The sequence below is a fragment of the Haliotis rufescens genome, unplaced genomic scaffold (assembly GCF_023055435.1).
Source record: "Haliotis rufescens isolate VD_foot unplaced genomic scaffold, xgHalRufe1.0.p SCAF_48, whole genome shotgun sequence".
In the NCBI taxonomy this organism is placed as follows: domain Eukaryota; kingdom Metazoa; phylum Mollusca; class Gastropoda; order Lepetellida; family Haliotidae; genus Haliotis; species Haliotis rufescens.
This window is the reverse complement of record NW_025964201.1, coordinates 1,336,184-1,354,184: the sequence shown is the minus strand read 5'-3', so window position 1 is coordinate 1,354,184 and position 18,001 is coordinate 1,336,184. Positions and strand designations below refer to the sequence as shown.

The 18,001-nt window shown below is 45.1% G+C and overlaps 1 protein-coding gene across 1 annotated transcript in view; it reads right to left on the bottom strand.

The window, feature by feature from the left end:
- LOC124117646 (E3 ubiquitin-protein ligase listerin-like) overlaps nucleotides 1-18,001 on the bottom strand; it is a 46,356-nt gene that overhangs the window by 11,803 nt on the left and 16,552 nt on the right. Inside the window, exons 13-24 of the mRNA XM_048383433.1 lie at nucleotides 15,971-16,052; nucleotides 15,545-15,698; nucleotides 14,600-14,741; nucleotides 13,788-14,099; nucleotides 11,795-11,913; nucleotides 11,375-11,482; nucleotides 10,877-11,019; nucleotides 7,260-7,404; nucleotides 4,914-5,058; nucleotides 3,548-3,764; nucleotides 2,169-2,406; nucleotides 801-890 (exon numbers count right to left, since the gene is read on the bottom strand). Of these exons, the coding sequence (XP_048239390.1) occupies nucleotides 801-890; nucleotides 2,169-2,406; nucleotides 3,548-3,764; nucleotides 4,914-5,058; nucleotides 7,260-7,404; nucleotides 10,877-11,019; nucleotides 11,375-11,482; nucleotides 11,795-11,913; nucleotides 13,788-14,099; nucleotides 14,600-14,741; nucleotides 15,545-15,698; nucleotides 15,971-16,052 (1,895 nt within the window). The remainder of the gene's footprint in view (nucleotides 1-800; nucleotides 891-2,168; nucleotides 2,407-3,547; nucleotides 3,765-4,913; nucleotides 5,059-7,259; nucleotides 7,405-10,876; nucleotides 11,020-11,374; nucleotides 11,483-11,794; nucleotides 11,914-13,787; nucleotides 14,100-14,599; nucleotides 14,742-15,544; nucleotides 15,699-15,970; nucleotides 16,053-18,001) is intronic.

Genomic DNA, 18,001 nt, shown 5'->3' with positions numbered 1-18,001 from the left:
GATCTTCTGTCACGGACAAAGGTTACCAACATGATACTTTAGTGATGACCCCAAACACTGTGGACTTTCCTGTTGCCCTCTGACTGTGGACTCTCCTGTCCCCCTCTGACAGTGGACTCTCCTGTCCCCCTCTGACTGTGGACTCTCCTGTCCCCCACTGACAGTGGCCTCTCCTGTCCTCCTCTGACAGTGGACTCTCCTGTCCCCCTGACTGTGGACTCTCCCATCCCCCTCTGACAGTGGACTCTCCCGTCCACCTCTGACAGTGGACTCTCCCGTCAACCTCTGACAGTGGACTCTCCCATCTCCCTCTGACAGTGGACTCTCCCACCCCCCTCTGACTGTGGACTCTCCCGTCCCCCTCTGACTGTGGACTCTCCCGTCCCCCTCTGACAGTGGACTCTCCCGTCCCCCACTGACAGTGGACTCTCCTGTCCCCCTGACTGTGGACTCTCCCATCCCCCTCTGACAGTGGACTCTCCCACCCCCCTCTGACAGTGGACTCTCCCATCCACCTCTGACAGTGGACTCTCCCGTCAACCTCTGACAGTGGACTCTCCCATCTCCCTCTGACAGTGGACTCTCCCACCCCCCTCTGACTGTGGACTCTCCTGTCCCCCTCTGACAGTGGCCTCTTCCCCCTCTGACAGTGGCCTCTTCTGTCCCCCTCTGACAGTTGACTCTCCTGTCCCCCTCTGACAGTGGCCTCTCCCCCCTCTGACTGTGCACTCTCCTGTCCCCCTCTGACAGTGGCCTCTTCTGTCCCCCTGACTGTGGACTCTCCTCTCCCCATGACTCACCTGGACTCATCGTTTCTCTTGTCCTCCTCCTGCAGCTGTTCCACCTCGTCCTTGTCCACCTGTTCATAGGCCGGCAGCTCACTCACAACTCTGGAACAGAACATACACTGCGTGAGTGAGTGAGTGAGTGGGTGGCTGGTTTTGAGTGAGCAATATTCCAACAATATCGCGTCAGGGACACCAGCAACAGGCTTCACATATTGTACCCATGTCGGGATTCGAACCTGGGTCTTGGCGTGACGAATGAACGCTTTTACCAGTAGGCTACTCGACCGCCCCACCCTCAGAGAGCTAGCTAGCATTTCATGTCTAACAATCAACCCATCTGACTGGCTCGTCACCATCTTGTGAAACTGATACAAGTCATCTGGTGCGTCTGCACCGAAATCCTGCCATAATGTGCCATCTTTCACATGTCACGTAACAGTCGACATTGTTCACATGAGCTACCATACAGAGTCGGATTATACAAGATGTCACTGAAACTGAGTCTCTGCAAATTGTGAATTGTGTTTGGGATTTTCTTAGCTGATCGTTTCTGTACACCACTCAACCTTCAAATTTAGAATCCATTGGGGCACAGTGACACATTAAGACCTTTTGAGAAGAAAAATCACAATAGGGAGTGAGTGGGACTTAACCAGCCATATTCCAGCTGCATCAACGACAATCTGGACCAGGCAGACCAGTCACCATAAAACCTGAGCAACGATCCTGCCCACGGCAGCACACTGACATGCAATCAGACTGAGTTACTGAGCCGGAACACTTGATGCAAGGTTGTCTCAAACAAATATACGGTAGGAAGATGTGGTTGGTTGGTTGGTTTGTTGTTTAACGCCGCACTCAGCAATATTCCAGCTATATGACTGCGGTCTGTAAATAATCGAGTCTGGACCAGACAATCCAGTGATTAATATCATGAGCATCGATCCACGCAATTGGGATCGATGACATGCATCAACCAAGTCAGCGAGCCTGACCACCCGATCCCGTTAGTCCCCTTTTAAGACAAGCATAGTCACCTTTTACGGCAAGTATGGGTTGATGAAGACCTATTCTACCCCGGCGTCTTCATGGGCCAGGAAGATGTGGACACAGAAGATTTGGAAAGTGTAGCTTCAAGAATCTATTATTACATTAAACAGCCAGTCCAAACTACACATTTGTTATTGTTTCTTTCCTTATTCCTCTCACCCCCAACTTATTTCCCTTTTTCATTCTACCAACTTAACATTTAGCAAGGACAATATTTGAATTATCTGATTTTTCATTTTTTCAACCAAGCAATCTGGATATTTGTACAAAAAACTTGTAACATCCCCCCCAGAAAGTCTGGCTGTATGACTTGTACAACTTTCTACCAACCTGTTGAGCACATGGAAGGCTGTGACTTGCACGGACGCACTACTGCACAGCATCATGGGACTGAACGTGTTGAGCAGGGACTGTAGAGAGTCTGGCAGGGGAGACAACTCTTCTGCTACTAGGTTGGCAGGCAACTGGTGACCCAGCACGTGCTGTTTGGGGCAGTGGGAGATAGCAAGACCCATAGAGCTGATGACGTTGTCATGGAGACCACCTCCTGTTGTCTGCAGGGACTTGGCTGGAAGTAAGTGACAACCATTGTCAAGGACAGCCATGAGAACACAGATGGTATGTTCCTAGATGGAGTGCTGGTCAGCAGAGCTGTACACCTGTCTCTACAGTCAGCAATGACTGGGTGCTTGATTATTGCTGATTGGTATGAATGAGTGAGTATGGTCACATGCTGCAACCATACCATTGAAGTACTAAGACACACAATCAACTATGTCACATGCTGCAACCATACCATTGAAGTACTAAGACACACAATCAAGTATGTCACATGCTGCAACCATACCATTGAAGTACTAAGACACACAATCAAGTATGTCACACTGCAACCATACTATTGAAGTACTAAGACACACAATCAACTATGTCACATGCTGCAACCATACCACTGAAGTACTAAGACACAGAATCAACTACGTCACATGCTGCAACCATACCATTGAAGTACTAAGACACACAATCAACTACATCACACAGTGCAACCATACTATTGAAGTACTAAGACACACAATCAACTATGTCCCACACTGCAACCATACCACTGAAGTACTAAGACACACAATCAACTACGTCACACAGTGCAACCACACCACTGAAGTACTAAGACACACAATCAACTCCGTCACACACTGCAACCATACCACTACAGTACTAAGACACACAATCAACTACGTCACACAGTGCAACCATACCACTGAAGTACTAAGACACACAATCAACTACGTCACACAGTGCAACCATACCATTGAAGTACTTAGACACACAATCAACTACATGACATGTTGCAACCACACCATCCAAACGTCGGACGACTCTTACTGCAAGGTGCTGGTGACTCAGAATGCAGTTGGGTTCTTACAGTGAAGTCTGACTCACCTACTAGTCTGACATACAGTGTAGTCTGACTCACCTACTAGTCTGACATACAGTGTAGTCTGACTCACCTACTAGTCTGACATACAGTGTAGTCTGACTCACCTACTAGTCTGACATACAGTGAAGTCTGACTCACCTACTAGTCTGACATACAGTGTAGTCTGACTCACCTACTAGTCTGACCTACAGTGTAGTCTGACTCACCTACTAGTCTGACATACAGTGAAGTCTGACTCACCTACTAGTCTGACATACAGTGAGGTACAACTCACCTACTAGCCTGACATACAGAGGCAGGAGAATGCTGAAGACTCCCTCGCTGAAGAACTCGTCCCACTCTGTGAGGAGGTTGTCAGGGAAGCTGGTTGGTGACGTCCGTATCCGGGTATCGATACAGTTGACGACGTCCCCCAGGAGCTGACAGGCCCTGATGGCGAACACGCTGACCGGCGTCAGGCTGGCCAGCAGGTGCTCGCTCTCCACCACCGTCTGCAGGAACAGAACACTCCACTGATGTACACACACCTTGACTGGGACACGAGGGAGGGGGGACAGAACACTCCACTGATGTACACTCACCTTGACTGGGACATGAGGGAGGGGGGACAGAACACTCCACTGATGTACACACACCTTGACTGGGACACGAGGGAGGGGGGACAGAACACTCCACTGATGTACACACACCTTGACTGGGACACGAGGGAGGGGGGACAGAACACTCCACTGATGTACACACACCTTGACTGGGACACGAGGGAGGGGGGACAGAACACTCCACTGATGTACACTCACCTTGACTGGGACACGAGGGAGGGGGGACAGAACACTCCACTGATGTACACACACCTTGACTGGGACACGAGGGAGGGGGAACAGAACACTCCACTGATGTACACTCACCTTGACTGGGACACGAGGGAGGGGGGACAGAACACTCCACTGATGTACACACACCTTGACTGGGACACGAGGGAGGGGGGACTCTTTGGGGACTAAGTACAAAGTCACGAAGTGCACTGACATACACTATGTTTGTGGTTACAACAAAGTAAACGTTACATCAGTATTACATTTTGTCACAATGTTGTTGAAAAAAACAACTTATTATGTGAGTAAGCGTGTGACTGTCAGGGGGAGGGAGGGAGCGAATGATAGTGGGTAAGTGTGATAGTGAGGCAGTGACTGAGTGAGTCACTGAAACAGTGAGTGAGTGACTGAGACAGTGTGTGAGTGCGTGAGTGGGACAATGAGTGAGAGTGGTTGAGTGAGTGAGTGAGAATGTGAGTGGTTGGTTGAGTGAGTGAGTGAGAATGTGAGTGGTTGGTTGAGTGAGTGAGTGAGAATGTGAGTGGTTGGTTGAGTGAGTGAGAATGTGAGTGGTTGGTTGAGTGAGTGAGTGAGAGTGGTTGAGTGAGTGAGTGGGACAGTGAGTGAGAGTGAGTGAGTGAGTGAGTGAGTGAGTGAGAGTGAGTGAGACAGTGTCTGAGTGCATGAGTGAGAGCGGTTGAGTGAGTGGGACAGTGAGTGCATGAGTGAGTGATAATGTGAGAATGTGAGTGGGTGAGAGTGAGTGAGTGCATGAGTGAGTGATAATGTGAGAATGTGAGTGTTGGAGAGAGTGTGTGAGTGCCCCACCTGGACCCATGCGATGGTGCTGCACAGGATGAAGTCCCAGTCAGTGTCCCCCAACTCCTGGGGCAGGAGGGTCACGTACAGCTGCACCAACTTCATCACTTCCACATTGGCGGCCATCTTGTCTGGGTTCGTCTCCGCCAGGTCGCTACAAACACGCAACACATACTTATTCCCCTCTGGACTCACACTCCCTACATCAACAGTAATATCACAGGCTGTCCACACCAGGAACACACGAGATCTTCAGTTACAACCCACCAGGTAAACAACACCAGCTCTTCAGTTACAACACACCAGGTAAACAACACGAGATCTTCAGTTACAACCCACCAGGTAAACAACACCAGCTCTTCAGTTACAACACACCAGGTAAACAACATGAGATCTTCAGTTACAACTCATCAGGTAAACAACACGAGATCTTCAGTTACAACCCACCAGGTAAACAACACCAGCTCTTCAGTTACAACCCACCAGGTAAACAACACGAGATCTTCAGTTACAACTCATCAGGTAAATAACACGAGATCTTCAGTTACAACCCACCAGGTAAACAACACTGGATCTTCAGTTACAACCCACCAGGTAAACAACACTGGATCTTCAGTTACAACCCACGAGGTAAACAACATGAGATCTTCAGTTACAACCCACCAGGTAAACAACACTGGATCTTCAGTTACAACACACCAGGTAAACAACACTGGATCTTCAGTTACAACACACCAGGTAAACAACATGAGATCTTCAGTTACAACCCACCAGGTAAACAACACGAGATCTTCAGTTACAACTCACCAGGTAAACAACACAAGATCTTCAGTTACAACCCAACAGGTAAACAACAAAAGATCTTCAGTTACAATTCACCAGGTAAACAACACAAGATCTTCAGTTACAACCCAACAGGTAAACAACAAAAGATCTTCAGTTACAACTCACCAGGTAAACAACACCAGCTCTTCAGTTACAACCCAACAGGTAAACAACAAAAGATCTTCAGTTACAACTCACCAGGTAAACAACACAAGATCTTCAGTTACAACCCAACAGGTAAACAACACCAGCTCTTCAGTTACAACACACCAGGTAAACAACACAAGATCTTCAGTTACAACTCATCAGGTAAACAACACGAGATCTTCAGTTACAACCCACCAGGTAAACAACACCAGCTCTTCAGTTACAACACACCAGGTAAACAACACGAGATCTTCAGTTACAACTCATCAGGTAAACAACACGAGTTCTTCAGTTACAACCCACCAGGTAAACAACACTGGATCTTCAGTTACAACCTACCAGGTAAACAACACTGGATCTTCAGTTACAACCCACCAGGTAAACAACATGAGATCTTCAGTTACAACCCACCAGGTAAACAACACTGGATCTTCAGTTACAACACACCAGGTAAACAACACTGGATCTTCAGTTACAACACACCAGGTAAACAACATGAGATCTTCAGTTACAACCCACCAGGTAAACAACACGAGATCTTCAGTTACAACTCACCAGGTAAACAACACAAGATCTTCAGTTACAACCCAACAGGTAAACAACAAAAGATCTTCAGTTACAATTCACCAGGTAAACAACACAAGATCTTCAGTTACAACCCAACAGGTAAACAACAAAAGATCTTCAGTTACAACTCACCAGGTAAACAACACGAGATCTTCAGTTACAACACACCAGGTAAACAACACGAGATCTTCAGTTACAACTCATCAGGTAAACAACACGAGTTCTTCAGTTACAACCCACCAGGTAAACAACACTGGATCTTCAGTTACAACCCACCAGGTAAACAACACTGGATCTTCAGTTACAACCCACCAGGTAAACAACACTGGATCTTCAGTTACAACACACCAGGTAAACAACACTGGATCTTCAGTTACAACACACCAGGTAAACAACATGAGATCTTCAGTTACAACCCACCAGGTAAACAACACGAGATCTTCAGTTACAACTCACCAGGTAAACAACACAAGATCTTCAGTTACAACCCAACAGGTAAACAACAAAAGATCTTCAGTTACAATTCACCAGGTAAACAACACAAGATCTTCAGTTACAACCCAACAGGTAAACAACAAAAGATCTTCAGTTACAACTCACCAGGTAAACAACACAAGATCTTCAGTTACAACCCAACAGGTAAACAACAAAAGATCTTCAGTTACAACTCACCAGGTAAACAACACAAGATCTTCAGTTACAACCCAACAGGTAAACAAAATACGATCTTCAGTTACAACTCAACAGGTAAACAACACCAGATCTTCAGTTACAACCGACCAGGTGAACAACATGAGATCTTCAGTCACAACTCACCAGGTAAACAACATGAGATCTTCAGTTTCCTGTTTCCACAGGATGATCTGGCTGAGTGTTGACCTGTATATGTCCTTAACTTCTGACCTTTCAGTACCAATATGGGGCAAGGTCATGTTCAGGACACCCAACAGTCCAACACCACCTGTAACCATAGCAACAAGATTATAACACAAAAAAACACATCATACACATATTAGTTAAATTAAATTACCAGAGATCTAAAGGTTGATAAGAAAATAGTCTTACATAAGACAAACATCCCCTAAACATGATCATTGACTTTCAGTGTTGGTGTGAGTGAGTGAGTGAATGTCGTTTAATTCCAGGCAACCGTTTTCCAGCTATATAAATGCATCGAAGTGTCTCAGAGTGTCTAGGAGAGTCAGTGTATCTAGGAGAGTTAGTGTGTCTCAGTGTGTCTAGAAGAGTCAGTGTGTCTAGGAGAGTCAGTGTGTCTAGGAGAGTTAGTATGTCTCAGTGTGTCTAGGAGAGTCAGTGTATCTAGGAGAGTTAGTGTGTCTAGGAGAGTTAGTGTGTCTCAGTGTGTCTAGGAGAGTCAGTGTGTCTAGGAGAGTCAGTGTGTCTAGGAGAGTCAGTGTGTCTCAGTGTGTCTAGGAGAGTCAGTGTATCTAGGAGAGTTAGTGTGTCTCAGTGTGTCTAGGAGAGCCAGTGTATCTAGGAGAGTTAGTGTGTCTCAGTGTATCTAGGAGAGTTAGTGTGTCTCAGTGTGTCTAGGAGAGTCAGTGTATCTAGGAGAGTTAGTGTGTCTCAGTGTGTCTAGGAGAGTCAGTGAATCTATTAGAGTTAGTGTGTCTTAGTGTGTCTAGAAGAGTTAGTGTATCTAGGAGAGTTAGTGTCTCAGTGTATCTAGGAGAGTTAGTGTGTCTCAGTGTGTCTAGGAGAGTTAGTGTGTCTCAGTGTGTCTAGGAGAGTAAGTGTGTCTCAGTGTGTCTAGGAGAGTCAGTGTATCTAGGAGAGTTAGTGTGTCTCAGTGTGTCTAGGAGAGTTAGTGTGTCTCAGTGTGTCTAGGAGAGTCAGTGAATCTATTAGAGTTAGTGTGTCTCAGTGTGTCTAGAAGAGTTAGTGTATCTAGGAGAGTTAGTGTGTCTCAGTGTATCTAGGAGAGTTAGTGTGTCTCAGTGTGTCTAGGAGAGTTAGTGTGTCTCAGTGTGTCTAGGAGAGTTAGTGTGTCTCAGTGTGTCTAGGAGAGTCAGTGTATCTAGGAGAGTTAGTGTGTCTCAGTGTGTCTAGGAGAGTTAGTGTGTCTCAGTGTGTCTAGGAGAGTCAGTGTGTCTAGGAGAGTCAGTGAATCTATTAGAGTTAGTGTGTCTCAGTGTGTCTAGGAGAGTTATTGTATCTAGGAGAGTTAGTGTGTCTCAGTGTGTCTAGGAGAGTTATTGTATCTAGGAGAGTTAGTGTGTCTCAGTGTATCTAGGAGAGTCAGTGAATCTATTAGAGTTAGTGTGTCTCAGTGTGTCTAGGAGAGTTATTGTATCTAGGAGAGTTAGTCTGTCTCAGTGTGTCTAGGAGAGTCAGTGTGTCTAGGAGAGTTAGTGTGTCTCAGTGTATCTAGGAGAGTCAGTGTATCTAGGAGAGTTAGTGTGCCTCAGTGTGTCTAGGAGAGTCAGTGAATCTATTAGAGTTAGTGTGTCTCAGTGTGTCTAGGAGAGTTAGTGTGTCTCAGTGTGTCTAGGAGAGTTAGTGTGTCTCAGTGTGTCTAGGAGAGTCAGTGTATCTAGGAGAGTTAGTGTGTCTCAGTGTGTCTCAGTGTGTCTAGGAGAGTCAGTGTATCTAGGAGAGTTAGTGTGTCTCAGTGTGTCTAGGAGAGTCAGTGTATCTAGGAGAGTTACTGTGTCTCAGTGTGTCTCAGTGTGACTAGGAGAGTCAGTGAATCTATTACAGTTAGTGTGTCTGAGTGTATCTAGGAGAGTTAGTGTATCTAGGAGAGTTAGTGTGTCTCAGTGTGTCTAGGAGAGTCAGTGAATCTATTAGAGTTAGTGTGTCTTAGTGTGTCTAGAAGAGTTAGTGTATCTAGGAGAGTTAGTGTCTCAGTGTATCTAGGAGAGTTAGTGTGTCTCAGTGTGTCTAGGAGAGTTAGTGTGTCTCAGTGTGTCTAGGAGAGTAAGTGTGTCTCAGTGTGTCTAGGAGAGTCAGTGTATCTAGGAGAGTTAGTGTGTCTCAGTGTGTCTAGGAGAGTTAGTGTGTCTCAGTGTGTCTAGGAGAGTCAGTGAATCTATTAGAGTTAGTGTGTCTCAGTGTGTCTAGAAGAGTTAGTGTATCTAGGAGAGTTAGTGTGTCTCAGTGTATCTAGGAGAGTTAGTGTGTCTCAGTGTGTCTAGGAGAGTTAGTGTGTCTCAGTGTGTCTAGGAGAGTTAGTGTGTCTCAGTGTGTCTAGGAGAGTCAGTGTATCTAGGAGAGTTAGTGTGTCTCAGTGTGTCTAGGAGAGTTAGTGTGTCTCAGTGTGTCTAGGAGAGTCAGTGTGTCTAGGAGAGTCAGTGAATCTATTAGAGTTAGTGTGTCTCAGTGTGTCTAGGAGAGTTATTGTATCTAGGAGAGTTAGTGTGTCTCAGTGTGTCTAGGAGAGTTATTGTATCTAGGAGAGTTAGTGTGTCTCAGTGTATCTAGGAGAGTCAGTGAATCTATTAGAGTTAGTGTGTCTCAGTGTGTCTAGGAGAGTTATTGTATCTAGGAGAGTTAGTCTGTCTCAGTGTGTCTAGGAGAGTCAGTGTGTCTAGGAGAGTTAGTGTGTCTCAGTGTATCTAGGAGAGTCAGTGTATCTAGGAGAGTTAGTGTGCCTCAGTGTGTCTAGGAGAGTCAGTGAATCTATTAGAGTTAGTGTGTCTCAGTGTGTCTAGGAGAGTTAGTGTGTCTCAGTGTGTCTAGGAGAGTTAGTGTGTCTCAGTGTGTCTAGGAGAGTCAGTGTATCTAGGAGAGTTAGTGTGTCTCAGTGTGTCTCAGTGTGTCTAGGAGAGTCAGTGTATCTAGGAGAGTTAGTGTGTCTCAGTGTGTCTAGGAGAGTCAGTGTATCTAGGAGAGTTACTGTGTCTCAGTGTGTCTCAGTGTGACTAGGAGAGTCAGTGAATCTATTACAGTTAGTGTGTCTGAGTGTATCTAGGAGAGTTAGTGTGTCTCAGTGTGTCTAGGAGAGTCAATGTATCTAGGAGAGTCAGTGTGTCTCAGTGTGTCTAGGAGAGTCAGTGTGTCTATTAGAGTTAGTGTGTCTCAGTGTGTCTAGGAGAGTCAGTGTATCTATTAGAGTTAGTGTGTCTCAGAGTGTCTAGGAGAGTCAGTGTATCTAGGAGAGTCAGTGTGTCTCAGTGTGTCTAGGAGAGTCAGTGTATCTATTAGAGTTAGTGTGTCTCAGAGTGTCTAGGAGAGTCAGTGTATCTAGGAGAGTTAGTGTGTCTCAGTGTGTCTCAGTGTATCTAGGAGAGTCAGTGTATCTAGGAGAGTTAGTGTGTCTCAGTGTGTCTAGGTGAGTCAGTGTATCTAGGAGAGTTAGTGTGTCTCAGTGTGTCTAGGAGAGTCAGTGTATCTATCAGAGTTAGTGTGTCTCAGAGTGTCTAGGAGAGTCAGTGTATCTAGGAGAGTCAGTGCGTCTCAGAGTGTCTCACCATCAACCTCTGTGGAGGAGTCCGCCGGGGTGGTGATGAATCGGGCATTGAGGATCTGTGCGGCGGTGAGGCGGGCGTGGTCGCTGACATAGCTCGTGCTACACTGAAGGGTGTGGAGCAGGTTGGGAGTCAGGGTGCAGCATCTGGAACGACATGTTCAAAGTCAGCTGTACTATCAACGGACCAGACAGTGAGCGACAATTGATACAATGACACAACTACAATGAAACACTGTTATTCTAAATTCAACATATGGAGTATGGAGTAATATCCCTTATGTTTATACTATGTAGTAGTCCAGACTCTCTGTCTATAACTGCAGCCTGGTTCAGCAGACAGAGTGCACACACAGAACATACTCTGTCAGGAACACCCACATTAAGGTGATGAATCTCATCTCTTCATCATGATCAAAGTATTATTTATTTCTAATTACAAGAGAGCAGGCAATGTATCGGGCAATATCCCATTCTTGCTTCATTCACATCAATAACATACCTGTCAATGACAGCATCATCGGACAAGCTGACTTCTGATTGGCTGGTCTTGAGGATATCCAACAACGTAGACAATGAAACTGAAGCAATGCCTCCTGTTTCCTCCGACCTGAAAGAGGCAGAATTTTATTGTCATGAAAGTGTACATTTTAGTGGGAGGAAAGCCGAATGGATGCAGGTCTGGGACACTTACCGCTTCGATAAAACCCACGAGCACAGCTATGGTGTTGACAAACCTAGAAACATAATCGGGGCGTACGGGGATTCGAACCCACAATCATAGGTTTCTGGTGTGCCCACGGGATGCAACACTGCACAGCTAATTGCAGCGCCTTAGAGGACTGGCAAAAAGAACTGACTTGTAGGTTACAATTTCATGTATTGTCAGCACATGTGGTCAGTTCCCTCGTCCATAACTCACCTTGTGACGGCCATGTTGAGAAGCTTCCTCTGACTCTCACTGTCCAGGACGGTGACCAGACTCATGACCTTCACCTTCAGCTGGTCCAGCCCAGACGTCAAATCCGGGAAGCGGTGAACCTGCACAACACCCAACAAATGTCCTGATATATGGACCCAAGATTTCCTCAGCTCTTCACATCATGAAACATGCAGATTGTTTGCGATTTGGAATTAACAGAAACCGACAAAGAATTTCAGATCATCACGGAGTAGGTTCCAGGCTTCTGGTGCCCTAGCAAAACTTGTTAGATACACATATGTAATGAGTGAGTGAGTGAGTGAGTGAGTGGGTGGGTGGGTGAGTGAGTGAGTGAGTGAGTGAGTGAGTGAGTGAGTGAGTGAGTGAGTGAGTGAGTGAGTGAGTGAGTGAGTGAGTGAGTGAGTGAGTGAGTGAGTGAGTGAGTGAGTGAGGGTGGGTTGGGTGAGTGAGGAGTGAGTGAGTGAGTGAGTGAGTGAGTGAGTGAGTGAGTGAGTGGGAGGGTGGGTGGGTGAGTGAGTGAGTGAGTGAGTGAGTGAGTGAGTGAGTGAGTGAGTGAGTGAGTGAGTGAGTGAGTGAGTGAGTATGGTTTTACGCCGTTTTTAGTAATATTCCAGCAATATTCCTGAGGGGGACAACAGAAATGGGCTTCACACACTGTACCCATGTCTGGAATCGAACCCGAGTCTTGACGAGCGAGCGCTTTAACCACTAGGCTACCCGACCGCACCACATATGTAATGATCTGATCATGCAAACACTGAAGTTGACTGAAGCTTTATCATTACTTAAACATGTAGAATTCAGAAGGAATGAGTTCCTAGTCAGAAAGAAATGTGCACATTAAGCGGCTTGTTGTGTAACCATGGAGTTTTATTGTTATTGTTATTACACAATACATCACTAAAACACCAGATCGTGACTAACTACGGGGCCAGGTAGTCGTGTGGGTACCCGGGTCCTTCTCAGTACCCACAAGACCTGAGTTACCCGTTCCAGCTCTATTGGGCAGGGATGTTATACAAACAAAATACAAAGAGAAACAATACATTTGTATTTGGAGTGTAACAGTAACATTCAGCACAGAGAGAGATATTCTGTACCATGTGACACAAATATCACATGATTATGTATAGATACAAAACAATTCAAGCATATATGAGCATGAAATGTAAAACGGTACGAACATACAGTAGAACAGGGATATAACGAACACGGGTAGAGCGAACAACAAACTGTTACAGAATCCCTGAATTATCGCCTACCCGGTATATATTATCATATAAAACTTACGTACATCACAAACTCTCTACAGTGAACTAACGTATATAGCAAACTGATCCAGGACAAGCCAATATACCATCAACTAGTGACGTGTATAGCGAACTGATCCAGGACAAGCCAATATACCATCAACTAGTGACGTATATAGCAAACTGATATCTGATCCAGGACAAGCCAATATACCATCAACTAGTGATGTGTATAGCGAACTGAGAAATCTCGCTCAGTGTCAAGTGTCACTGACAATTGTTTAAACACAATTAGCAGCGAATCAACACAATCGTGGCGAATAAGCACAACCAGCTGTGACAATTCGACCTTGTTTAAGTTGCGTCATGTAAATCTTACCTGTACATGACAATTGGACTAATCTTGTCTGCAAAACAAATTACGTGTATTGTGTTTTGTTTTATCCAAGATGGCAGACTTTTCCAAGCGAAAACTTATATGACGAACAACATATAACGAACGGCTTTCTCTGGTCCCTTGTAGTTTGTTATATCCATGTTCTACTGTACAAGCCATTGTTTTATCAGTTGACTCAAATCTATTAAATATGTCTTAGTTGGACTATAATTCATTTCCTTTATGTGGAGTTCTCATGTATAGTACCGTGTATTGTATCGCAACAGTACTAGTGAGATATATTGTGGACAGTTATACCCCTGATTTCTAGTACGTAATTGAGTACCTTCTTGTCATTCTCAGCCCACCAGCGGGTGATGACACTCTGTGTCAGGCAATCCAACAATCTCTCCAGGTCTTCCTTCTCCCATGCCACAGCAGTTATCTCCCTTCCATCTTGACCCTGTTCTTTCGATGTGATAGATGTCACAGAGGCCTTCCTGGTCAGGGTCAAGGTCATGTCACCCGACCCCTTGTACGTGAGGAGCACAGCGTTGAAGAGCGTGGTGAACATCAACTGCGTCAAGGTGGTTGTCGGCCGTCTCTTGGCGAGACTTGTCAAGGACAGTAGTCCACTGATGGTCATGTACTCCTGTATCTGGGGGAAGGGGGACACTAAATAAGCTTCTGTTTGCATATGTCGAAAGGATGAGGTAGTTTTGAAAATATTTGGGGGGTGGTATTTAGTAGGGCTGGCTATCAATACAGATCATTGAGATTGATAATCGTTAGCCGAATATCGATCAATTATCAATAAATACCGGGAGAGTAAATTTGAGTAAATACTCTAAACAGAGTCCGAAAGAATCAACATATTTCACACCACTGGGGAGTGGTGGCGCATTTATGCAGGGATTACTTTGTGGACATTTGAGAGACAACAAAAACAGTGGCTTTCCATCTTCAGCAATTGACACTATTGACAATAACAAGTCTGTTTTGGTAAATCCAAATAGTTTATGTAAGATATTATCTATGACACAATTTTCATATCGATAATCATTAATATTTCTTCACATCGATGATAATTCTGATTATTGATAATTTTTGCCAGCCCATGTATTTAGTGGAACAGTAAACATATTCAGTATTACTGACCTGAGCGTAGTTATCTCCCTTAGGTGGTATGTAGAGTGTGTTGACCAGGGCCTGTATGGTTGGGTCAGTGTGGCTGGCATCAGGCAGGTTGTCCCTCAGTGTTGTCAGCAGGCTGCTCACACACCGACACACATGCTGCAACCTGGAACAACCAGTCACATCAAACTGGGTCCTGTCTCTAGTGACAAGCTCCCTACTTACTGGAACAACCAGTCACATCAAACTGGGTCCTGTCTCTAGTGACACGCACCCTACTTACTGGAACAACCAGTCACATCAAACTGGGCCCTGTCTCTAGTGACAAGCTCCCTACTAACTGGAACAACCAGTCACATCAAACTGGGCCCTGTCTCTAGTGACAAGCTCCCTACTAACTGGAACAACCAGTCACATCAAACTGGGCCCTGTCTCTAGTGACACGCTCCCTACTTACTGGAACAACCAGTCACATCAAACTGGGCCCTGTCTCTAGTGACAAGCTCCCTACTTACTGGAACAACCAGTCACATCAAACTGGGCCCTGTCTCTAGTGACAAGCTCCCTACTAACACGTTGTTCCCTCGTGTATGTATGTATGCTCAAATATATGTGTGTCTACTCACATCTACATCTCATGCAACAATGAATAATAGATAGAGCAATATATCATGTAACACACTTGCTTCTAAAAATATTGATTCATGATCATATAAAAACTAGTTGAAACAAGGTTTATACAATAGAGCTACTGTTAACAGATGCTGACAAGGTACAGCTCTTTCAGGTATTTAAGAACTGACTTCAATAATTTTATTTTATATGAATGTAAGAACCAGATTACTGTGTAAATAAGGACTAGTAGAAATTTGCCATTATTAAGGATTTTGCTATATGTTATCATTATAAGGACTACTGGACTAAAAAGTTAGTTTCTATGGTTGGACTGACATACACCTATGAACTTACACAGCCAAAGTCTGAGTGCGAGTTGAGATCAACATATGTACAAGGTCTGCTGCCTTCTCCAGGAAACCACCGCTGCGGAGATACGCCCCTGTCTGACTGACAATCACGTACAGGCCACAGTCCAGGGCTTCGTGCACATCCTCACGGGTCTGATCTACAACAGACATCGTCCACATACAAGACAGGGTACTCTGACTCTGGCCTCAGACATCGTCCACATACCAGACAGGGTACTCTGACTCTGGCCTCAGACATCGTCCACATACAAGACAGGGTACTCTGACTCTGGCCTCCTACAAGATGGCATATTGTCTTTAAAACCCCACAAAACAATAAAATTGGTTGAGGCATATGATCGTTTTTTGTTGTAACTTACTAAGTATAAAGATATGCCTAATTAATCTGACTGTGATGTCTTAGACTTACCAGTGACAGGGTAGTCGGTGTCTATGTAGACTGTGAACAGAGCCAGCATCAGGTTCTCCACGGAGTCCAGAGAGGGACACACCTACAGAAAATACCAATCAATATACATTCATCCCTACACTGGTAGGACCACCTACACAACACAATACATTCATCCCTACATTGGTCCGACCACCTACATAACACAATACATTCATCCCTACATTGGTAGGACCACCTACATAACACAATACATTCATCCCTACACTGGTAGGACCACCTACACAACACAATACATTCATCCCTACATTGGTAGGACCACCTACATAACACAATACATTCATCCCTACATTGGTAGAACCACCTACATAACAATACATTCATCCCTACATTGGTAGGACCACCTACACAACACAATACATTCATCCCTACACTGGTAGGACCACCTACACAACACAATACATTCATCCCTACATTGGTAGGACCACCTACACGACACAATACATTCATTCCTACACTGGTAGGACCACCTACTCGACACAATACATTCATCCCTACATTGGTAGGACCACCTACACAACACAATACATTCATCCCTACACTGGTAGGACCACCTACACAACACAATACATTCATCCCTACACTGGTAGGACCACCTACACGACACAATACGTTCATCCCTACATTGGTAGAACCACCTACATAACAATACATTCATCCCTACACTGGTCGGACCACCTACACGACACAATACATTCATCCCTACATTGGTCGGACCACCTACATAACACAATACATTCATCCCTACACTTGTAGGACCACCTACACAACACAATACATTCATCCCTACATTGGTAGGACCACCTACATAACAATACATTCATCCCTACATTGGTAGGACCACCTACACGACACAATACATTCATCCCTACACTGGTAGGACCACCTACACAACACAATACATTCATCCCTACACTGGTAGGACCACCTACATAACACAATACATTCATCCCTACACTGGTAGGACCACCTACAGAACACAATACATTCATCCCTACACTGGTAGGACCACCTACACAACACAATACATTCATCCCTACACTGGTAGGACCACCTACTCGACACAATACATTCATCCCTACATTGGTAGGACCACCTACACAACACAATACATTCATCCCTACACTGGTAGGACCACCTACACGACACAATACATGCATCCCTACATTGGTCGGACAACCTACATAACACGATACATTCGTTCCTACACTGGTAGGACCACCTACATAACACAATACATTCATCCCTACATTGGTAGGACCACCTACATAACACAATACATTCATCCCTACACAGGTAGGACAACCTACACAACACAATACATTCATCCCTACACTGGTAGGACCACCTACACGACACAATACATTCATCCCTACATTGGTCGGACAACCTACATAACACGATACATTCGTTCCTACACTGGTAGGATCACCTACATAACACAATACATTCATCCCTACATTGGTAGGACCACCTACATAACACAATACATTCATCCCTACACTGGTAGGACCACCTACACAACACAATACATTCATCCCTACACTGGTCGGACCACCTACAGAACACAATACATTCATCCCTACACTGGTAGGACCACCTACTCGACACAATACATTCATCCCTACATTGGTCGGACAACCTACATAACACGATACATTCGTTCCTACACTGGTAGGATCACCTACATAACACAATACATTCATCCCTACATTGGTAGGACCACCTACATAACACAATACATTCATCCCTACACTGGTAGGACCACCTACACAACACAATACATTCATCCCTACACTGGTCGGACCACCTACAGAACACAATACATTCATCCCTACACTGGTAGGACCACCTACACGACACAATACATTCATCCCTACATTGGTCGGACAACCTACATAACACAATACATTCATCCCTAGATTGGTCGGACCACCTACATAACACAATACATTCATCCCTACATTGGTCGGACCACCTACACAACACAAT